At 36.8% G+C, this 22,034-nt stretch overlaps 1 protein-coding gene across 1 annotated transcript in view; it reads left to right on the top strand.

Moving 5' to 3' along the window:
* The window catches only part of CTNND2 (catenin delta 2), a 990,776-nt gene that overhangs the window by 356,162 nt on the left and 612,580 nt on the right, over nucleotides 1–22,034 (top strand). The window contains exon 3 of the mRNA XM_077116860.1: nucleotides 9,854–9,966. Within this exon, the coding sequence (XP_076972975.1) occupies nucleotides 9,854–9,966 (113 nt within the window). The remainder of the gene's footprint in view (nucleotides 1–9,853; nucleotides 9,967–22,034) is intronic.

Here is a 22,034-nt window from a genome sequence, read left to right as displayed (position 1 = left end):
ATTTTTTAGAGGCCCAGGGTCTGACCCCTTCAGCCTTAAGACACAATATTTTATCTAAAATCATCTACTGTAGTACATCTTTCCTGCAGAGATTCAAGTCAGAGGACAGAGACACCAGTCCTGGACTCTCACCTTCTCCCAAATGGAAGAACATCCAAGGAGAGAGTTTAGATAGTTATGATGACCACAATTCACTTTCTAATATAATGTGACCAAAATATTTGAGCAGCCCTTTGCTCCAATATTGTAAGCACAGTCACTAAATCATGCTCCCCAAAATCATTGAACCTTAGAGCCTGATGAGTAAGGTAAATGATCTGTCCAGGTACTCATCTCACACATAACTGGCTGGATTGTGTTGGCATTGAGAATTCAAAGAAGGAGATTTCTTCTGCAGCCTGGATGGGTAAGATAAGGGAGGAGAGAGTTGGGGAGGCTGTGGAGAGCTTCTGGAGTAAAGTGGACAATTTTCTGAGACTCCAGAAGGAGACAGTGGAGATATTAGACAATAGGCAGTACTAGGCAGATAGGAGGTAGAGATCAGAGTGGACCAGGGGTGTGTGTCAGGAAGATGGTTCATTAGATAGGCAATGCAACCATTCAGTATAGCGAGCTACATGCAAAGAAACGGTGTAGAGATCTAGGGAATCAGTGCCCAAGAAGATACAGCCTGAAAATACAAGTTAAAGGAAAAGAAAACAATGGTAATAAAAAAAAAAACAATACAGAGAAAATCATCAACTTCTTTTTTCTCATAAAATTGTCTGGAGCTGAAAGAGCATGAGTTTCTAGATTAAAAGGTCCCACTAAATTCCCAGCACAATGGTTGAAAAAAATTTATATCAAGACATGTCACCAAAAATTTTATAACACTGGGGACCAAGGGAATATAAGTTTTCTACAATGAAGTAAAAGCAGATTAAATCCAAAAATTAAAAAAATCAAAAACAGAAATATTGCCACACTCATCAGTAGCAACATTGGAAGGTAGAAGACAGTGAAGCAATATCTCAAAATTATGGGGAAAATTATGTCCTACCTAAAATTCTTTACTTCTATATTCAGCAATATTATCAACTGCGAGAGTAGAAGAGAAATATATCACGTGTGCAAGATCTCAGAAATTTCTTCCCATTCAGTCTCTTTCTGGAAGCATATATTCTACCACAAAAGGAAATAAAGTAGGAAAAAAGATGACAAAAGGCCCAATAAACAGGCAATCCCTATAATGGAGGGATAGAGGAACTCCCCAGCATGGCGGTAAAGGGAAACTCTAGGACAACAGCTGTTTGAAGCAGGCAGCCTGCCCAGGTTGGACCAAGTTGGAAGATTGTGCCTAATAGCTGAGACTGATATTATTTCAGGTGCTTTACTGTGTTTTGAAAAGATGTACATAAACTGGGGCTAGGTTTTGGTTGCATTCATGATAGGTATATAAACAATTCAGCAAAAGAAGAAGAAAAGCTATGAACTTAGGGAAAACATCCGTACATTAGTGCAAGGAAATCATGCTATGACTAGCATTTACATCATCATATTGTTCTACCTAATATTGTAGTTTAACGATATAGGGGAATAGAAGGAAGATGGGAACTGTGATAGCAAGTGGGGGCATGCAGCAAAACCCTCATTTTGTATTGTGGAACATCAGATGATAAGGTTCATAACTGAAAATCAGAAGAGTAATATAAGAATTTTAATAGAAATAATGGAGGTCTAATTAATACAAATCTGATAAGGGAGGTAAAAATTATTGCTTCTGAAAAGGAGGAAATTGAGAGGATAGGAATGGCTGTTTTTTCCAAATAAAATCTCAAAATGTTTGTTTCATTTCATTTTTTACTTGTGCAATTTGATTTATTTTTATTTTAATTTTTTTTCTGCAATTTGATTTTAAACCAAAACCGACAATTACTTTCTGTTATGCAATTGGAAATATAGAGTACTATTAAATTATGTATCAGGCAGGCATTGATTAATAAGATGAAAAAAAGAGAATTTTTTTTTAAATGGGCAACACCTAGTTGAATCTAAAGCAGACTTCCCAGTAAGAGCAGGCCATTTTTATCCTTATTATACTTCGGTATAGTGAGTAGTGAATCCTGACAACAATGTGACAGATGATACAAATTAGTGATGAAGACAATTTGTAGAACTACTGATTCTCTAAAAAAAAAAGAAAAATACTTGCATATGCTTGAAATATTTGTGTTCCTTTATAGTCATGAAATGCCTATTTTGAAAAAAAAAATTGTTGGGTAACAATTTGGTTGCTCCTTTCCAGGAAGCTGTGATACCAGTATCCTGGGTCTTTCATTCATAAGCAATCATCTACCAAAACAGGACTTAGTGCCATAGATACAAATAGAAATTAGGTTCCATGCCTTCCTCAAAAATTTCACAATCTGGGTAGGATACAAACACTTGAACATTTAATAAGATTGGTGACATACAAGGGTAAAAATGTAGCCTGAATATTATAAGATCGCACAGGATGGTATCATACAGGGTTGGACGTAAAGACTCATTCAGCAGGCCATTAAAAGAATTTAGACCTTCCATTTTTCATTAACAGATTTTTCTTCCTCATCTAACTCAGCCTAGTGGTAGAACAAGTTATCTAACTCCAACTCTTTGAGTTTTTATAGAGAGGGACTCCTTGAAGCTTAATCACCATGGTTAAATCTATGAAATCTGATACCTTCAACGCTTCATGCTCATGCCTACTACTCCCATGTCATTAGCAGACATGAAGACTTTGTATGCCACAACCACATTGTGGCTGGAAGCTGGTCCACAATATTCTTTCCTCAAACGTGAAGGGAGGTTGTCAAAGGAAACATGGGTGCCTGAGCATGTGCAGTCCACAGAAACACTCTCAGGGTATGTTTGGAGCCCCTTACTACTTCATGTAATTGTAAATCTGGGCTTGGTCAGTTTTAATCCCACAACACTGGATTCTAGTTAAGTCTCTACTGCGGAAAGCAGCTTAGTTTCCACGGTCTGGTATCTCATCCATTTTCTCCATTCTCCACTTCTAATGCTGGTCTCTCTTCTTTCTGTATTAATAAGTCATGACACATCTGTTTCTACATATTCATAATTCCGTCTAAACTTTTCCATTCTCTCAAATCTAGCTTATACACTCCCAAATGACGCTACACCACAGTGTTAAATAAAATATTTATTAAAGAAATAAATGAACCTATGAGTATGTACTTTCTGATTTCAGCTTTCATATGAGTTGGTTAAGCATTAAGCCCCTCAAGAGACTTTACATGCTTTTATCCATTTAAAAACATTCAGTAAGTCCCATTTAATTAAACTAAATAAATTATTTAGACTCTAAGAAAAAGTTATAAAACTATATGATGATTTTTCTTATAATAATCCTAATGGATTATATGACTCAGCAATGTGCTAATCTAGGAATGCAAACCATTTAAATCTAGCTCTTAATAAATTTTAATGAGCTTTGGCATCCTATGTCTGCTACTTTCATAAATCTGTATTGTCTCTAGACAAGATAATTTATACATAGTGTGGAGGTTTAGGCTCTCTAACACTATTTTTCTTTTTCTCAGAGCTCCCTTTGCTGAGGAACAGCCTATCTGAATTCCCATTAAATCCCATTTCTTCTGCTAGGTTTTTCTGTCGCCGACTTTGGCCTGTTTTATTTTACCTCTCAATTAGAACTCCCCAGAAGGCCAAACTAAAGGCCTTTTGCCCCCATGATTATTCTCCTATTTATTTTTGTGGCTTCTCTTGTCCTTTCTGCTCTCTAAATCCAGATAACCTTCAAATACCTTTTTCTTTTTCTTATCCCTTTTGGTAGTCTCATCTTCACTGAATTAATTTACAACCATGTGTTCACTTCCACATGGTGTTATCAGTTAGTGTTCTCCACAGAAACAGAACCATGGTCGATATGTGTAAATATATTTAGAGACCTATTTGTTTTAAGGGATTAGTTCATACAATTTTTAGGGCTGGCACATTTGAAATCCATAGGTCATGATGCTAGGCTGGAAATTTGGATATGAGTTAGTTGAGCTTAACATTCCTAGGGCAACCCAAGAGGCTGGAAAGTCCGGAAGGATTTCTATGTTAAAGTCTAAAGCAGACTTTCTTCTCCTAGCATCCTCTGCTTTTGCTCTTAAGGCTTTTTTTTTTTTTAAACTGATTACCTGAGGTCCACCGACATTGTCAGGGGCAATCTCCTTAAAGTTAGTTGATTGTAGATGTTTATCATATCTACAAAGAACCTTCCAGCAACACTCAGATGAGCCTTTGACTAAACAACTGGTCACCATAAACTAGCCAAGTTGACCCCATAAAATTAGCCACCACAACCAGTATTACCCATTTCTCCAAATATATCCACCTATTTTATTTTTCTAATTGGTTTCTTTTGTATATGCCTGGCTTGATTAGCAGTATCCTTCTCTTGAATGTTCTTCCATCTCAAATTCTCTAAGAAATTCATGTACTTGTTTGGTCTGAGGGGTCTGCCTTCTCTCTTGCCTTTACACACCAAACTGCTAGAACTGGAGAAAGCCATTTTTCCACCTACACCATATCTAAGCATTTCTTGGTGTAACAGAAACTCATCTGTTGTGACAATGCCTTGACTAGTCTAGATCTTCAGACCATTTGAGGCCCGAAGTTTGAGAATCTCAGTTGCAGCTCCTCTAATTATCAATTCCAAGCTTAATACCATGCCAGGATGACTAGGAACTGAAAGGTCCCAGCCTCAATGATGTGGCATGGCAAAAAGAGCCCCTCCATATGAGCTTTTAGATGCTTGGATGGGGTCAGATCAGAAAAATTTAGTTAATGCACTGTAATGGTCTTTAAAATAAAGTAATTTGAAAATTTGAGGAATGTTGAAATAATCCAACATTATTTCCTTTGATATTTCATCGCTCAGCATCCAGAGAGCCTAAAATCCTTTCCTTGACCTCATTCTCCATCTTGCTTCTGAAAGAAGGTTTTCTTTTTCTGGCCGTAGCTCATCTCTTCACCCTAATTACCTTAACATTTTTGTAAAAATGAGGGGAAAAAAAAAACAGAAACTAGGAATAGCAATTTAATGATGTTTATGCAAGATGATGGCTGTAGAACAGTTGGCTCAGTGCTGAGCACATTTTATGCCACAGAATTATTGAGCACCTGGTAGGGGCAAGGATGTCCCTAGATGCTTAATATTCAGCAACAGCCCAGCAGAAAAAGTTTCTGTCTCACAGAGATTGCATGCTACCCAACCAGGGTTCGATAGAAAGTGCTCAGTAAAAATTCTAGTCTCCAATTTTATTATAATATTTTGTGTTATGTAAAATAAACATAGGATTTTAGATGATGAAGAGAAAACCATCTTGTTCCCTATGTATCTTGACATTTAATATGTACTCTTCAATCAGGCATGGGGAGGGTAATCAATTCATTGCTTGGTTGTTTCATATGCACATGTGCATTTATATGCATAATGAGAAAGTAAACATGTATTGAATGGACATTTTTTAAAAGGCAACCCATTGATGCAGTCTGTTTTAATAAAGAAAAGGTCAGTTCAACTAAAAAGTCAACATGCAAATAAAATAAACAAGTAACTGTCTATTTTTAACATTATAAAGGTGACAATCATTAAAGAAAACAAAAAATTAAGTACTTAGCTGGTTTGGGGTTCATTTTGTATGGATATTTTAAATATGCTGAAAGCATGCATTTACAAAGCAAATCAATCTTCAGGTACAAGAATCCTGTGTTTATTATGCTGAAAGCTTTTAAGTCAAAATCAAGCTTGAATAAAAATTGTGAATTCCTACAAACTTTAGGAGGACTTCCGCTTTTTGGCTGAGATGGAATAAGAAGGTCTGGAAGTAATTTACCACATGAAAAAATAAACAAAAACATCAAGACAAAATATATGAGACACCAGTTTTCAGAACCCTGAACATTAGACAATAAGAGTCAGTGATTCCTGGGAGGTAGGCAGCAGCCATGTCATCCCAATGATTGCCTTGGGTTGAGAATTTCCTTGTGATGTAGGGAGTGGGGGAACTCAGGTGAAGCCTAAGGACTCCCTAAGTTGATGGAGCTGAGAATTTGGAAGGCAAAGGCAGCTAGAGTTTATAGGGTAGAGTACCAGAAAAGCAATCACTGCTCAGTAGAGAACCCTAGAGGTCTGTAGAGGATCCCTTTAGAATATTTTACAGGGAACTGATCAAGAAATTCCTGAAAGGAAACTACTTGAAGCTGGCGAAGGAGCCATCTGGAAAGAGTAGCTGGAAATCACATAGAGCCAGGAAAATTGTGCCTGTACCCACCAAACTAGAAACGCCACAGTCCATGGGACATTGAGTAGATTACTCAAAAGGTCTTGCCTCAGTGGTGTGGAATAATTAGCCCCCGATTAAATGCTATACTGTTCCCCTTCTAAGAAATCTTAAAAGCAAAACTCAAAAGTATCAGATTGTTTCCAGTAACTTTACTATACCTCTGAACGGAGCTCAAAGTTTCTTTAAGAATACAAAGATTTTCAGCGCTCAGCACGGTAAAATTCATAATGCCTGATGTTCAATCAAAGACCACTAGGCAAGCAGAGGGGCAGAATGAGGAGGTGCTTTAATCAGTTAAAACTAACATAGGTGCTAGAATTGACAAGTATAGACATTAAGACAATTATAACTGGGTTCTATATGTTTGAAAAGTTAAGTATATGGAAGATATAAAAGGATCCAAATGAAACTTCTAAGAATGTTTGATTCATCAGTGTTCTCTACTCTCTAAGAGAAGAGTACATTGGAGGAGCTAAAGGTAGATTATACATTGCAGAAGGAAAGATCGGTGTTCTTGAAGGCAGCAATGGAAACCAGCCAAAATGAAACATGAAGAGAAAAAAGAATTTTAGAAAATGGAAAAGAGCATCCATGAGCTATGGAGCAATTTCAGCAGACTGATTTACATTGGATTGGAGACACTGAAGGAGAAGAGAGAGCAAGGAACAGAAAAATTTAAAAATGAAGAAATAATAATGGCTGAAAATTATCCAAATTTGTTGGGAACAAAATTTGTTGGAATCAAAATTTGTTAGAAATCCAAGAAGCTCAGTGAACCCCAAGCATGAGAATTATGAATAAACTACCCCAAGGAACAATGTAATCAAAATATTCAGCACTAGTGATAAAGAGAAAATCTAAAAGACTGGCAGAAAAAATAAAGGACCATCACAAAGGGTGATTTTTTTGTGTGTCATAAACAATGCAAATGAGAGACAGTGATGTGAATATGTCTTTAGAAAATGAAGGTGGAATAAAGACATCTTTGGAGCATGGAAATTTTAAATAATGCATTACCAAAAGAACTGCACTACAAGAAATACTATATGAGGTATTTTAGACAGGAGGAAAATGAGACCACATGGAAATAAAGATCTGCCAAAGGGATGATGTTATGGACTGAATCAGGTCCCCCCAAAGAGACATATGTAAGTCCTAACCCCTGGTGCTGTGTATGTGAACTCATTCTTAAAGTGGATGATCCTATTAAGGTGAAGCCAAAATGAGTCAGGGTGAGCCTCAATGCAGTATGACTGAAGTTAGTATAAGCAAAGGAATTAGGGCTTGGTAGTAGGAGTTGAGGAGGAGACAAAAGGAGACAGCCAGCCACATGATGGAGGCAGAGACTGAGTCATGGGCTTCTAGGAAGCTACCACCAGAATGCCCCAAACTTCAGAGAAAGCATGGCCCTGCCAGCCCCTTGATGTTGGACTTCTAACCTCTAATTCTGTGCTGCAATGGGTTCCTCTCATTTAAGCTGTCCAGTGTGTGGTATCTGTTACAGCAGCCCCAGCAGACTAGGACAGATAAAGTTCACTGGAATTGATAGCTGCAGGGTTGGAAGGCAGCTTGCAAGTGATAAGGTCATCTTCCATCCCCTCCCTCCCAAGAGACTGATGTGGCAAGAACATACAGCGAGGGGATGCAAGGGTAGTTCAGTGATAGAATTCTCGCCTGCCATGTGGGAGACCCAGGTTTGATTCCTGGTCCATGCACTTCCCCAAAACAAACAAGCAAAACAGAAACCAAATAAACAAACACAAATTCAACGAATGGGGCTGCAATAAGGGGATACTTACATGGAAAATAATGAAATGTGACCATATACCATACAAAAGCAAAACAAAACAAAACAAAAAACAAACATGCAGCAAAACCAAACTGAAGGCAACCCACCTAAGAAATCCATCTTAGCAGGAAGCTGAGATTTATGAATCCCAAATCAGACTCACCATATTTGACTACTATGTCATATGGAGATATCGCAAGTTACATTAGACAATGTAAATTCAAAATATAACTTTCCATACACTTATAAGGAATTCTGTGGGGCATCTAAGTAGCACATTTTAAGGTCTCATCAACCAAAGGTATGAGTTAGTTTTCCTGTGTAACACAGACACATTTATGATAAGATAGATTGTAAAACCTGGAAATGAAAGGTCTTTTAGAACATAGATATTTGTTGTGGGAAGGAACTGCTCAAAACATTTGGGTAGAACATCTGGTAAGAAGAAGGAAGTTTATAAAGTCCATTCAGCAGAGGTCTTGGGATTTGTTCCTTAAAAAAATAAACTTGATGTCTGTCAGAATAGGGAAGAATAAAAACTGGAACTTTAAAAGCAACATGCTTCCTCAATCTTAGCTTCCTAAAGACAGAAGTTGAGTTCTTGTTGGCAAAGTGTCTCTTAACTTAGATCTCTGAAATAAGTTAAAAACAATAATCACAGTACTGCTCTTATTAAAAAGTCAGGGTATTTTTAATATACGTAGAAGATGCACCAGCCAATAAAGTACACCTATATTTTCTGGAAGGACAAATCCCTTACCCTTTAGGAGTTTCAAGTACCTTAGATTCTCCTAAACTGACTCTTATCTTATTTTTCATTGAGAAAACATTCCTGTTTTCTCATGGGGATAGGGAAAACTGTAGATAATCTACCTTAAAAAGAAGTTGAATGGGACATTGTAAGAGCTTTTCCTGAAAGTTTTTGTTAAAATACGTGATTTGTTTTAATTATGTTCACAAAAATTATAAAACCTGGGTGTACATACAAATAAAATATAAAGACTAAAATATGGTCCAAAAATGTCTTGTAGTTGGAACAGTTGAGATCTTCGAAGTGCTGAATGAATTATTTTTCTTGTTTTACATTGGTTCAATTGGTGATGTATCAGATATGTAAGAATTATTCACTTAGTAATTAGACTGTATAGAATAATCATTGCTGTTCTGCTGGAATTTAAATCATGAAAGGTGTTAGTTTAAAACATTATTTTTTAAAAATCTGTAATATGGAAGCAGTGGTCAAATTAATATACAGAGACAGCAAGAAGACCAGTAGGAAATAAGCACAATACTATAAAGGATAATAGGAAACTAATTTTCTTTATATGTGTTACACTTTTGGCATCAGGAATATAAGCATTCATTGGGTGCTGATAATACACTGAACATAGGATAGGCTGCTTTTTCTCTAGCAGAATCTCAATTAATCCTCACCTCTACCTTATGAAATAAATATCTTTAAATGCGTTTTACAGATGTTGAAAGTGAAAATTGCATTGCATAGCTTATTCAAGGACCCACAGCTGGTGGGTCACAGGACTGTGAATATAAATTCGGGTCTCTCTGAACTTCAAGTTCTTCTTTATTCCAGGTAGATCCTCTACTTCTGAAATTTGACATCTTGGGAATCATATTTTTTTCCCTTTCAATTATTAGGATAATTTTGGTCTGAATTCCACTTTTTACACGGATGATAGAACTCATCTTTTTTGTGGTTTCATTTCAGGAATTACAGTTTGAAAGACTGACCCGAGAGCTGGAGGCTGAACGTCAGATTGTAGCCAGCCAGCTAGAGCGATGCAAGCTGGGATCGGAAACTGGTAGCATGAGCAGCATAAGGTATGGGAATCCCCGCCCCTTCGGCTCTGTGCTTTGAGAGCGGTTAAGAGTGAATTGCAGAGGTTATCTCCTCCTCGCGAAGGGGGCAGTGCAATTGCAACATTAGCCAGATGTTGGAAAGGGATTGTAAGTGATCCGATTTAGATGTCCAGAAGGCGTCTGAAATGGTCTGATTTGCACTAAAACACTTTAAACAAAATGAATGCCTGCCCCGATGCAAAAAAAATATGCATAATTTTCCACAAAGGAAGGCTTTGCTTGACTTGGTGGAAAACAAGAGATGCTAGATCACAATTTCCCTATTTGTTTCTTTTTCTCTAAATGGTTCCAGAGTTGCAGGTTCCTAAAACGAAAGAGAGAACATTTTGATGTGATCTATGTTGTTTGCTTAATAGATGATATTAAATTATGAAAGTGCTTCTAAAGTACCAACCATGCATGCAGTTTCCCGTATGTAAATACAAGTATCAATCCATAGATAACGAGTGATTATACAATTTGAGGGTTGTTTGAGATCATGAAATATTAAAAAAAAAAAAAAAAGTCTCTTGACCACAAAATAAATTCTCTTCCTTAGGACACATTTTCTTATTTAAGAATATATCCAAATATGTCTGTGTGTGTGTATGCTGGGGATGGAAATTAAATGAAGCCCTATAATACTTTACTTTCATTTTTCAAAAATCTACGTGCTTTCCCATCGCCTTATTCGATATTATGTTCTTGATACCCTTCAGTTTTAGGACAGTTTCTAGGTTAGGTAAACAGTGGCTGCTGTGCAAATAAACTCAAAAATTTCAGTGACTTAACTCAGTATCACTTCATTCATGTAACAGACCCAGGCAGGGGTTGTGGGTTGGGGGCCCACTTTCCCTCCTCAAGGAGTTGCAGGGCCCTTTCTCTTCTGTCTGGAGGCCCTGCCCACCCTTTGGCTTCATTGTCAAGTGCACTGTTGGCTCCATCATTGTACTGTGATAAAGGAATGTCACAGCCCCTGGGTGAAAACCTGCTACGTGGCCTCAGAACAGAAGTGGGCAGGGATTCTCAGCCTTGGGATCTACAGCCATTCTGCTCCTGAAGCAGGAGCATGAGTTTGGTGGTTTCCTAACCTTCTCTGTCATAGAAGAATTAAAGCCTCTTTGTATCCCTTGCTCTAAAATATTGTATCACTGTAACAGTGAATTTGTAATTGTCCCATTTCCTATTAGAGGCACTTGCCATTAGTCTCTAAACATTGTTCTTTTCTTTGGCTAAACAGTGGCAGACCTTTAAATGGGACTCATTATACCCTGTGCTGTTAAACTTGGTTCCTTGGATGAAATATTATTTTCATTTGCAAAGCTTTATTTAGGATATGAGAAGCATATCAGCTTCTGCATCAAAAGATCTAGGATGTAAGTAGTTATAAGTAAGTACGTTGTGATCCCTTAAGCTGTGCACAGACTTTTCTAAACATTCCAATTAGCCAGAGGAAGAAGGGTAAAGTGAAGGAAAGTGAGTTATATTCACTTGAAATTATTTTCATAAGGTTAGCTGACTGGTTGAAAGTGGTGAATATAAGGTAGGGAGAAAAATAATATTTGCGAGGGGGTATTAGCATGCCTCCAAGTGTTTGTATGTGTTGAAAGCTTTTCTTAATGGTGAGTACCTCTGGAGAAGCTGAGCCTTCCAGATTTTATGGGTCCATGTACACCAGTGAACCAACATTTACTTTGTTTTGAAGTCTTCTATTTGACTACTGGTATGTCTACCTTTTAACCTTTTAAATTTATATTTCTAATCTTTCTGCCTGAGTTGTTTTTTTTTTTTTTTGGTTTTGGTTTTTTATTTGATAAAGGTGACATAAAAGTTTGAAAGTAAATAGAAGAGTTAACATGATTTTTAAAAGACCATCTTTTAGAAAGTGAGGAAGCATTTTTGTCTGAAATAATAAGGAAGGAGATGGTCAAAATACATATCAATAAGTATACTGGTCTGATAAGATACAGAATCTTTGTCATCTAGGTAGAGTATTCAGATGGTTAAAAAACCTTTTATAGCTTCTCACAAAGAGCAAACAAATAATCCAAGAAAACATTGTCATTTTAATGAAGTGAAAACCAAATTCTTGTTTTGCATGAAGCTGCATCTGATAAGAAAACGATTAAAAATCTTATAAAACTATAAAATCTTAGCCAACCTTAACCACAACCAATAAAATTCACTTCCAGCAAGACTTCTGCAGCTTTCTGTATCCATCTGTTTTGTCCTGCGCACTCCTATTTCTCACTCTTCTGCCTGAGATTTTTGTAAAAAAATAAATGTACATTTTTATGTTGTTTCACCCGTTCTCACCCCCTGAGAGGAGGAAATCTTGGAGCCATTTTGGTCCCTGTGCCTCAATCTTTAATTTATGACTGGATCAATTTACACTGGACCATAAATTGGGTTCCCAGTCTACACACTATGAAGTAAGTGGCACAAAATCTGTAACATCCAGTGGCGGGTGCTAGAGGTCCATGTTGGCCTATGTGCAGCTGGAGGAAATTTTGATGAGGAAAAGAAGCTCAGCAGCTAGGGACCAAATGGTACCTGAAAGTGAAGTAGACTGGCTGAGCACCATTAGAGAAGGCTGCATTTCAGACGGTGCCTCAGTGAGATTACCTGTGGAATTCTTAAAATGTTTCACCTTCATCACTTTGATTTATCTGGACTTGATTTCTTATGTGCACAATGTCTTGAATACAACACATCAGTGCATTACTAAAGCAGTCAGAAAAATAATACTATGACAACGTTAGCTTCTTTATACCTGATGTAAATATTTACCTCTCTGACTCTCTCTCTAGAATATACTTTGCAACCTTAGCACTCAGTCCATGAATCATAATCAATAACTGTTTGTTTAATATGCATTAACTAATAGTGTTGAGTGCAGACCACACTGCCTAATTAAGTCCCCTTGCTCTATAGTGCTGTATAATATCAGACTTAATCAGGCATAAATATTTTTAGTTTGGAAATCTCTAATGTGCAAATCTGCATTTGTATAATATAAGCAATTTGCTGTTATTTCACTGGAGAACAACTAACACCCAGCCTTCAGTATTCATTTCCTGTCATTAGCTAATTGTTTGCTCAGTTTCAAAAATGCATCTTTGGAAATTCAAGTCTTTATTAAGAGTGATAGACTAACCCCACCCACACATCTAAAAGAATTTTTAAGCTAAAAAATACAGGACATGAACTATTTTTTAAAAAGGAGGAAAGGAACAGGAGTCTATGATGACTTAGATATTAATTAATCCCTCTCCTGGCTACTAGAGAGGTGGGAGAATTTATTAAGGGAAATGAAACAAAATTAAATATTTTTCAGGGATATTTTCATAGAAATGATGGAAGTGCTAATAAATATAGTTTGTTTTTTCTTCTGCCTTTGTTGGATGATGGGAAATTATCCCATCTGATTCCAAAGACCTATTTCCTGGTAGTAACATCAACATGTAAATGTACTGAAGAAATGTTAATCGTATACATTTACACCATTCAACATCATAATAGTTCATTGAATAGGAAATAAGTTTACTGAGAATTTGGGTAGAGATGGGTAATCTGGGGGTATCTGTTATTGCAACATATGCACATCTGCAGCCAAGTACCTATGCTGTAAGTAGCTGCAGATCAGAACATGGTCTCTTAAACTCTTCACAGACTTTTCTAAATATTGAAATACATATAGTAGCTTCCAGAACTCAGACCAATGTGTGGTTATCGAAGCATTATCAGTCATCTAGACTGCGAGCCTTGTCAGGGCAATGAACTTGACAAATTCATTCCTATAGCCCCTGGACCATTGGGCCCACCATGCTACTTTTGCTCGGTATATGCTTTTTAAGTAACTAAGGAAATGATGATTGAAAATCTTTGGAATTAAGTGTTAGCATTTTTCCTCATGATGCCTCTGTTCCTGGATGGCATTTGGGTGAACTCTGACTAAATAAAATAAACGCTCTTTAGCATTTTTGTCTATGCCAGTCTCCTTAGCTCTTGATTAATCTAAGGAGTCCAGATTTGTCCTGATCTTCAATAATCTACCCTTCCCCAGCCAGGTTCCAAGGATTATTAGCTGTGAAAACAAACAAACAAACAAACAAAAACTGCTACTTAGGGTAGGCAGAATCCCCGGATGTTCCCCAAGCTTTCTTCCCCTTGATGCACTTATAATCTATAGGACTGTGAACATGAAGGAATATCACTCTTGTGATTAGGTTGTTTTATGGCATGACTGACTTTAAGAGAATTACCTGGTGGGCCTGACCTAATCACACAAAACCCTTAAATATGGGTCTAAAAGGCAGAGACAAAGAAAGTCACAAATTTGAAAATTTGACATGTGATAACTCTGTCAAATCTGGATTCAAAGATGGAGGGGGTCTCATGGCAAGGAATACAGGGGGCCTCAGATGCTAAAATCCATTGTTAACCAACAGTCACAGGAAAACAAGCACTTCAGTCCTGCAATCACAGGGACTTGAATTCAGCCAACCACCTAGATATTTAGAAGCAAGTTATTCCCCAAAGCCTACAGAAAGGAATGCATTTCCAGCAGAAACCTTGATGACAGCCGAACAGAGAAGCAGCTATGCTGAGTCCGTGCTTCTGACCTACAGAAAGAATGAGCTAATAAATGGGTATTGTTTTAAGCTGATGAATTTTTAGTAGTCAGTTATATAGCAACAGACAATTAATGCAATGCTTTTCTACCTGTAATGTTATATATATAGAGAGAGATATAAAGACATATAGATATACATACACATACATTATTCAATACCAATACATTTTAGTTTATGCCCATCTGTATTAGATTCATAAGTATAATGTGCATTTTGTGTTTGTCATGCATATTTGCCTGCATTTGGACTCATATTAAATTGATCTGTAGCTTTGATTCTAAGTGGTGGTACTTGAATATGGAGTGATTATTTACCGTAAAATAAGGACATCTAAAACAAAACTTTTATAATATAGATAGCCCATACTGTGGTTGGAGTTATATAAATATTTGAAAAGACAAAATGTAATAGACATTAAAAAAATGCTTGCTGCTAATAAGGAGAGGCTGTTTCTTTCACACCGTTGGGCTATTTAATTTCATGAAAACAGAAGTTCCCATGGAAGTCTGACACATATTGGAGAGTGGGATGTAGGAGAAATAAATGTTGTCTATGCCTTCAAAGGCCATTCTCTTTATTAACTAACTTCTTTGAGCCCAAATGTCAACAAATCTGTAAAGACAGAAAGATGTTCAGAATTCCACATCTGCAAAGAACTTCGGCTTATTTTAGAGAAAATGCTGAACGCTGGTTCAGTTAGTTATCGGAACTAGTTGAAGTTACATAGGTCAAGTAATCACATTTTTTTGTTGTTGAAATGGATGTTATTTATTTAAAGACATGGTCACTGAATATTCTTTAAAAAGTAAATCATATGTGAATATAATTCTTATAATGTGCCCCAAAGCAAGGCATTTGGGTACGTTTTTCATTATGCTTTGGGACACAGCATTTAAACAAATAGATATCCTTTTTAAATAAGAAAGGAGACATCTGCTAACATGCTTGCATCTCAGATGTTGAAATAACTCCTTATTTATATTTTTTCCAAATGAAGTTTTTTATTCTGTAGACATGTCTATACAAACACACATTCTCAAACATACTTATTTGGTCAAAGGTTGAAATCACTCATCACCGTAAGATTCTAGATCTTTACTACATGCTTGCCAGTCGGTAAAACAATCGCTTTTAAATCACTTCTGATTGATTTTTGTCAGCATTTTATGTTTTCATTGAATATATATATATTCTTTCATTAAAATTAGAAAGAGAAAACTGCTAATTCTCCTGCTAGGAAATAATCATTTCTCATGGGGCTAAACTAAAGTTTTGTTTGATTTCCTAAATAAAAATTCATTTTTAAACATGCAATTAGTTTATGACTTGCTCTTCAGAATTAATATTGAATTTATCATTCCCTAATAGTCTTTTAGAATATGTCTGTTTTATTGCAAAAGCGGGAGTAAAATAAAAACAGAGGGAATGTGCATATAATTTGAAGGGTTTTTTCCTCCCCCTGGTTTGCTAATTTTGTTTAAAATAAGAGAAAAGGAGTTTCCTTATAAAGAAAATTCCAGAGCAGAAAGCTCTCCCACAAATATTCCTAGTTTTCTTTTGTCTATCCATGAACCCTTGTTCTACTTGCCTTAATAACCTCTTAAATTCTCAAAGCATCTCTTTTTTGTTGTTGTTGTTCAATTATCTAGCCTCTTATAGCTTGCCTTTTAATGTTGAGGTTATTCTTTCAAAATTTCCTAGTTTTTTCCTACATAAATTAGGGTGAATATTCTAGAATACTTAAGACCCACCTCCATGCTTCCCAGCACCATCAAGTTCATTGAGGTCTTTTTCTCTTCTAGAAAGAGCAGGAGCTTACAGCTGTTCCACATTAATAGAGACACTTAATCATTGATTATTCTTTTTCTGCTGGTGTCGTTCAGCCCTTGGAGCCTTCTCCACCTGACCCGGGGTGCCTGGTCACTCCTCTGAGTACAATGTACACCCTAGATCAAAACCACCTCCTCCTCACCGCCATGAAGCTTTTGCTGAGTCTTCTCACCCCCAAGAAGTAGAAGTGTGTTCCTTGGCTGCTTCCTCCAGGAGTCTGCAAGTGGGAGGAACCTGAGTATGCATCCGAGCAGTACTTAGCACGTAGAAATTCTTCAATGAATGTGCAGTGAATAAATAAATGAAGACATAAATCATACTTTTGTCACTGTTTTGACCCTACTGCCATTTCGGAAGTCTTATTAAATCTATAAATATTTCCATCTCTATATTCTCCAACTTAAAATAACTATATTATATTTATATTTATTATTATATCACTAATAATGATTAATTATTCTTTTGAACTAAGGTTATTTATTAATCAGACCTTTTGCAGGTCAGAATATTACATTTCAATGTCTATTATATTCATTTTCACGAATGCATCTACTTTTTAACAAGTGATACCCTGGGTTTCAGGGCAGTTGGCTTGTGTAATGTGTCTGGAACTACGGTTGACCTTGCCGTACACTTTCACTCTGATTTTGAGAAGATGATGTTGATAATAATAGCAGTAGTAGTAGGAGTTGTCAGAGGAAAACCAATGGCAGTATATTGCGAGCAATTTCCATATGGCAGGCCCAATATTAAATGCTTTATGCAGATCATGCCATTTGCTCCTGATTTACCCTACGAGTTGTCTTATTTTATTTTGTAGATGAGAAAACTAATATGCAGAGAAGGAAGTTCACTCTCCCAAAATCCCTCTGCTAGCAACCAGATATTAATTTTTGAGTGCAGGTCTCTTTACTCCCCAACACATATGTGAAATACCACACTACTGTGCTATTGTGTTATTTTATATGGCATCTTGATTCGTGTTCTAAACAATCATCCGCATGTTGATTCATGTTCCAAACAAACATCCACATGTCTCCAATCCATTTTCACCTAAGGGACGCAAACATTTTTTAACTGAATTTCCGTTTATTTTCCTCCCCGTCAATGCCAATGATTGTAGCTATTTTGAAGTTCTGCATTTCAAAGTATTTCTCAGATTCTTTCTAAACAAAGATGAGGTAGAGTGTTAATATGTAAATTATCATTGTTATTAAATATATCCATGGTAACTATTAAACATTCTATTGTAAATTAATTGTCCTAATAGTTACATCTCTAAAATCATCATTATCATATTAAAGACATCGTTCTAGATTTCTGTGGGAAGAACAGAGTCAACTCTCTCAAGAATTTCAGTCCTTAAAAAGTTTGCATACTTAATGCTTATAATCATTTGATATATTTCTTTTATCAATTACTATGTTGTAACACTTCCTTATCAAGTTTAAAACCTTACTTCTTTCCGAAACATTCCAAAATGTTTCAAAAACCTAATAATAATTTTACGAATAGAAATAGCCAAGAATCAAATTTTATTTAGTGGTGTTGTATTCTAGCACAGATGTTTTAAGAAAGCTAACTTTAATAAATATTGAAATTTAACATTCTGATCTATAATGAACTGGAAATCTTTATTTGTAGATTGAATTAAACTAGTTTCTTTCTTTTCTCCCATCCTTATAGCATTTTTTCCATATAACATTTTTAAAACTTATTAATTTTGAAGATGAAGTTTTCAGTTCCAGACATTATAGCTCATTTCATCACTGTATTTTTATGGTATCACCTGGCTTTGCCTTGGAAAATACACTTAATGTGCTGGTTTGAAAGGAAGTATGCCCCTTAGAAAAGCCATGTTTTAATCAAAATCCCATTTCATAAAGGTAGACTAATCCCTATTCAATACTGTATGTTTGAAACTGTGATCAGATCATCTCCCTGGATGATATGATTTAGTCAAGAGTAGTTTTTAAATTGGATTAGGCGATGACATGTCTCCACCCATTTGGATGGGTCTTGATTGGTTTATTGAAGTCCTATAAAAGAGGAAACGTTTTGGAGAATGAGCAATTCAGAGAGAGCAGAGCAGAATGACATAGCCATGAGAAGCAGAGTCCACCAGCCAGCGACCTTTGGAAATGAAGAAGGAAAATGCCTCCTGGGGAGCCTCGTGAAGGGAAGCCAGGAGAGAAAGCTAGCAGATGGTGCCGTGTTCACCACATGCCTTTCCAGAGAGAGAAACTCTGACCCTGTTCACCATGTGCCTTCTCACTTGAGAAAGAAACCCTGAACTTCATCGGCCTTCTTGATCCAAGGTATCTTTCCTTGGATGCCTTAGATTGGACATTTCTATGGACTTGCTTTAATTGGGGCATTTTCTCAGCCTTAGAACTATAAACTAGCAACTTATTAAATTCCCCTTTTTAAAAGCTATTCTGTTTCTGGTATATTACATTCTGGCAGCTAGCAAACTGGAGCACTTAATTTCTCTGAATTTCAATTTTCTTATCTGTAAATTTGAAAAATGCGCTCCTGTAATTTTGAAAAGATTAAAATGAGACAGAAGCACCAAGCACACCAACTGTTTCTATGAGCATGGTTATATTATCTTCCTCCTTGATGAGCATACAGAGAATCTTTTCAGTTAAGTTTTGTTCCTAATACTTCTATAAAGCATTAAAAAATGATCCCACTCACTACAGACTAAAAAAGACACATCAGAATAGCACCACAGTTGTCTTCATCTTACTACAGATCAGGCAGCTACACAGAATCTGAGGGGATGAAATGAATGATGGCTCAGATCAATTTCCCTTTCACACGAGACAACTTAATACATCTCTGGACCCACTGCAGGAGCTGGAGTCTGGATTTGTGATGCAGTGTGGTCAGAAATGTAGAACAGTAATGCAGTAGTAACTTATGTATATGACAGGAAATGCACAATAAATCAAGGTAGAGAAATCAGTTACTAGAAGTATTTATTATTCAGAGAACAGCAGGAGATCAATGCATTGTCCAGTATCTCCATGCTCATTGCTCTACCTGGTATGGCTAAATGTACAAATATACTGAGACGAAGAAGGATCTGCCGATGAAGGCCATTTGTACAGCCCCCATGTCCGCTCTGCCTTCATTCAATGCTAAGGTTCCAAAAGCTTTTACCAGGTTGGTCATGTTTAATTTTGTTGTTTATGGCTATTATGGAGAACTGGAAGCCAATGACATCTTACCTGATAAAATAGCAATGAGCCTTTGATGCATTTAACAGCCTTTGATGCAAAACAGCTTGCCATATACTGTGAATGTTGTGTGTTCAACTTACGAAGATGGGAGAGGACTTGGGGTAAACCAGAAGGAGTCTGGGAGCCAAGTGTCAGGAGACCACTGTCTTGACACCAAAATGGTCAAGATGTGACTTATGGGAAAGTGGCTTGGGTTGCCTGGGCCTCCGTTTCCTTCCTGTGAAATGGGAAATGAGCACCTCAGGTTGCTTCCACTTCCCACTCCTGTGTTCTTACTCTCATTTGAGCCTTTAATTATTGCCAAGAATATCCCATCTGAATATTTTAATAAGGAGACGTTTCTTGAACTTGAGCAGCAGATCAAAGTAATTAGGTGATGATAGCACAATATTACCAAATAGATTTGATACTTGGAAGGAAGGCGTATTAGATATTTATATATAGGAATCTCTACTTAGGTCAAGCATGGACTTAGTATTTGGGAAAACAATTTAAAAGAGGTTTATAGTATATTATAAATGGCCTTAGGTAGTCTAGATATTATTTAATGTGGCTAAAAAGTGGGGTAAATATAGGGCATTGGAACAGAGTGTTTCACATTGAGAAATCATTGGGAGCAGGAATAAGCATTTGTTCTATTTAAAAAAAAAAGGTTATTAGGTACTGCTATAGGCACAACATGTTCACAAGCACCACTTGTATTTCAAAGGTAAACATGATGCAGTGGCACCTGCTCTCCAAGGGTTTAACTATCAAATGGAGAGCAAGGAGTATGAACAGGTTAAAAAAATCCCCCAAGGGAGTGCCATGGTAAAATATCTTGGTGCTGAGAAGAGCACAAGTGGAAGTGTCAGGAATGGCTCCATATTTTTGGGTCAAAGGATGGGAACCAGGAACAGGGAAAGAAACGAAGTAAAACCAAATCTCAGAGGGATGGACAGGGGTTGCTTTGAATCAGTGGGTTTGGAATACAGAGTTTAGGCATAGACTGCGTGAGATAAGAGGGAGAAAGGAGACCCAGCTATTCCAGGAGTGGCCAGAGATGTCAGGCCAGAGCGTTTGGGTTTTGTTGGGTAAGCGTTTAGAACATCAGAGCTGTTTTAAGCTAAGAAGTGATGTGATGAACTTTGGTACTGCCAACTGTGTGGGAAATAAAAAGTAAATCACTTGCTTTCAGAGTCTAGTGACAGCAAGACAAGTTGGAGAATTCATTGTCCAGGAATTAGGTCACAGAAATGTAAACCAAGGAACCTGAGTGCTTGACAGAGATTTCAGAGTTTGAAAGATCTGGAAACTCATTTGTGTCAAAGGAGACTGGGTAAGATTTTGAAAATAGTGCTTATTTAAAAAAAAATAGATAAATAAAACTCGGTAGGCTAAGCCAACTTTGTGACTTGGCTTTCTACCACAAGCAGTACTCATTTTCCACAAGAAATCGTTTGATTTTTTTGAACATTTCATGGTATGTGAATGTATTCTAATTCCTTTTATCCAGGAGAAACTATTACAGAGTTTTAAATGTGAGGGATTGCTGTGTTAGCAGCAGGCAGCAAAGATGTTGCCTAATTTGTTGACAGTAAAGCTGTATTCATAAGCCCCAGTCTTCTCAAACATCTGTTTGTTTAGTACCTCAAGAGCTGAGGAAGTTTAAAAATTGTCTCACATTGTTGCTCAGTCTTGTACACTTATTTGAGAATGCAACTCTCAGCAAGATTTTTTCGGAAGAGATCTGTCTGAGGAGTTGGCTGCCAACTTTATTCAAAATTTAGCCTTTAACCTTCCTTCCCTGATGTGTGAATGCACCCTTTGAGTACCCACAGCCATTTTGGCATGCCTCATTTAAAGTCAAGACCCTAATTCTCTGTCTTTTGGGACTCACTCATGACCGTCATGTCATAAATACCCAACAGATACTGAAATTCTAATTTGAGGAGGCAACATGGGGTTGGCTGAAGTCCTTGGGGTTTGAAACAGGCAGCCCAGCATTTGTTGTTAGCTATGCTTCTTTAAACTGTGTAACACTGGGAAATAGACTGATGCTTAGAAACCCCATTTATACATCTGTAAGGAGAGAGTTGTCCTTACCTGAGAAGACTTTTGTAACAATTTAATGTGAAAATGTGTGCAGAACAATGAGCATAGTTTTTGTTATTGAGAAAATATTCAGTATTTGATGGTTGGTCCTCTTTCACTCTATTTCTATGAAAACAACAACAATTGTGACTCACTTGTCACATACACAAATAGGCAGGAAATGCCCTGCTTTCACAGAGAAATGTTCCTTATTTATCCCTCCCCCTCTTTTCCTCTCGTTATGTGATGATTATGATCATAG

This window comes from Tamandua tetradactyla, chromosome 9 (assembly GCF_023851605.1).
Source record: "Tamandua tetradactyla isolate mTamTet1 chromosome 9, mTamTet1.pri, whole genome shotgun sequence".
Lineage (NCBI taxonomy): Eukaryota > Metazoa > Chordata > Mammalia > Pilosa > Myrmecophagidae > Tamandua > Tamandua tetradactyla.
The sequence above is the reverse complement of the archived record's forward strand: the minus strand, read 5'-3'. Positions and strand labels throughout refer to the sequence as shown.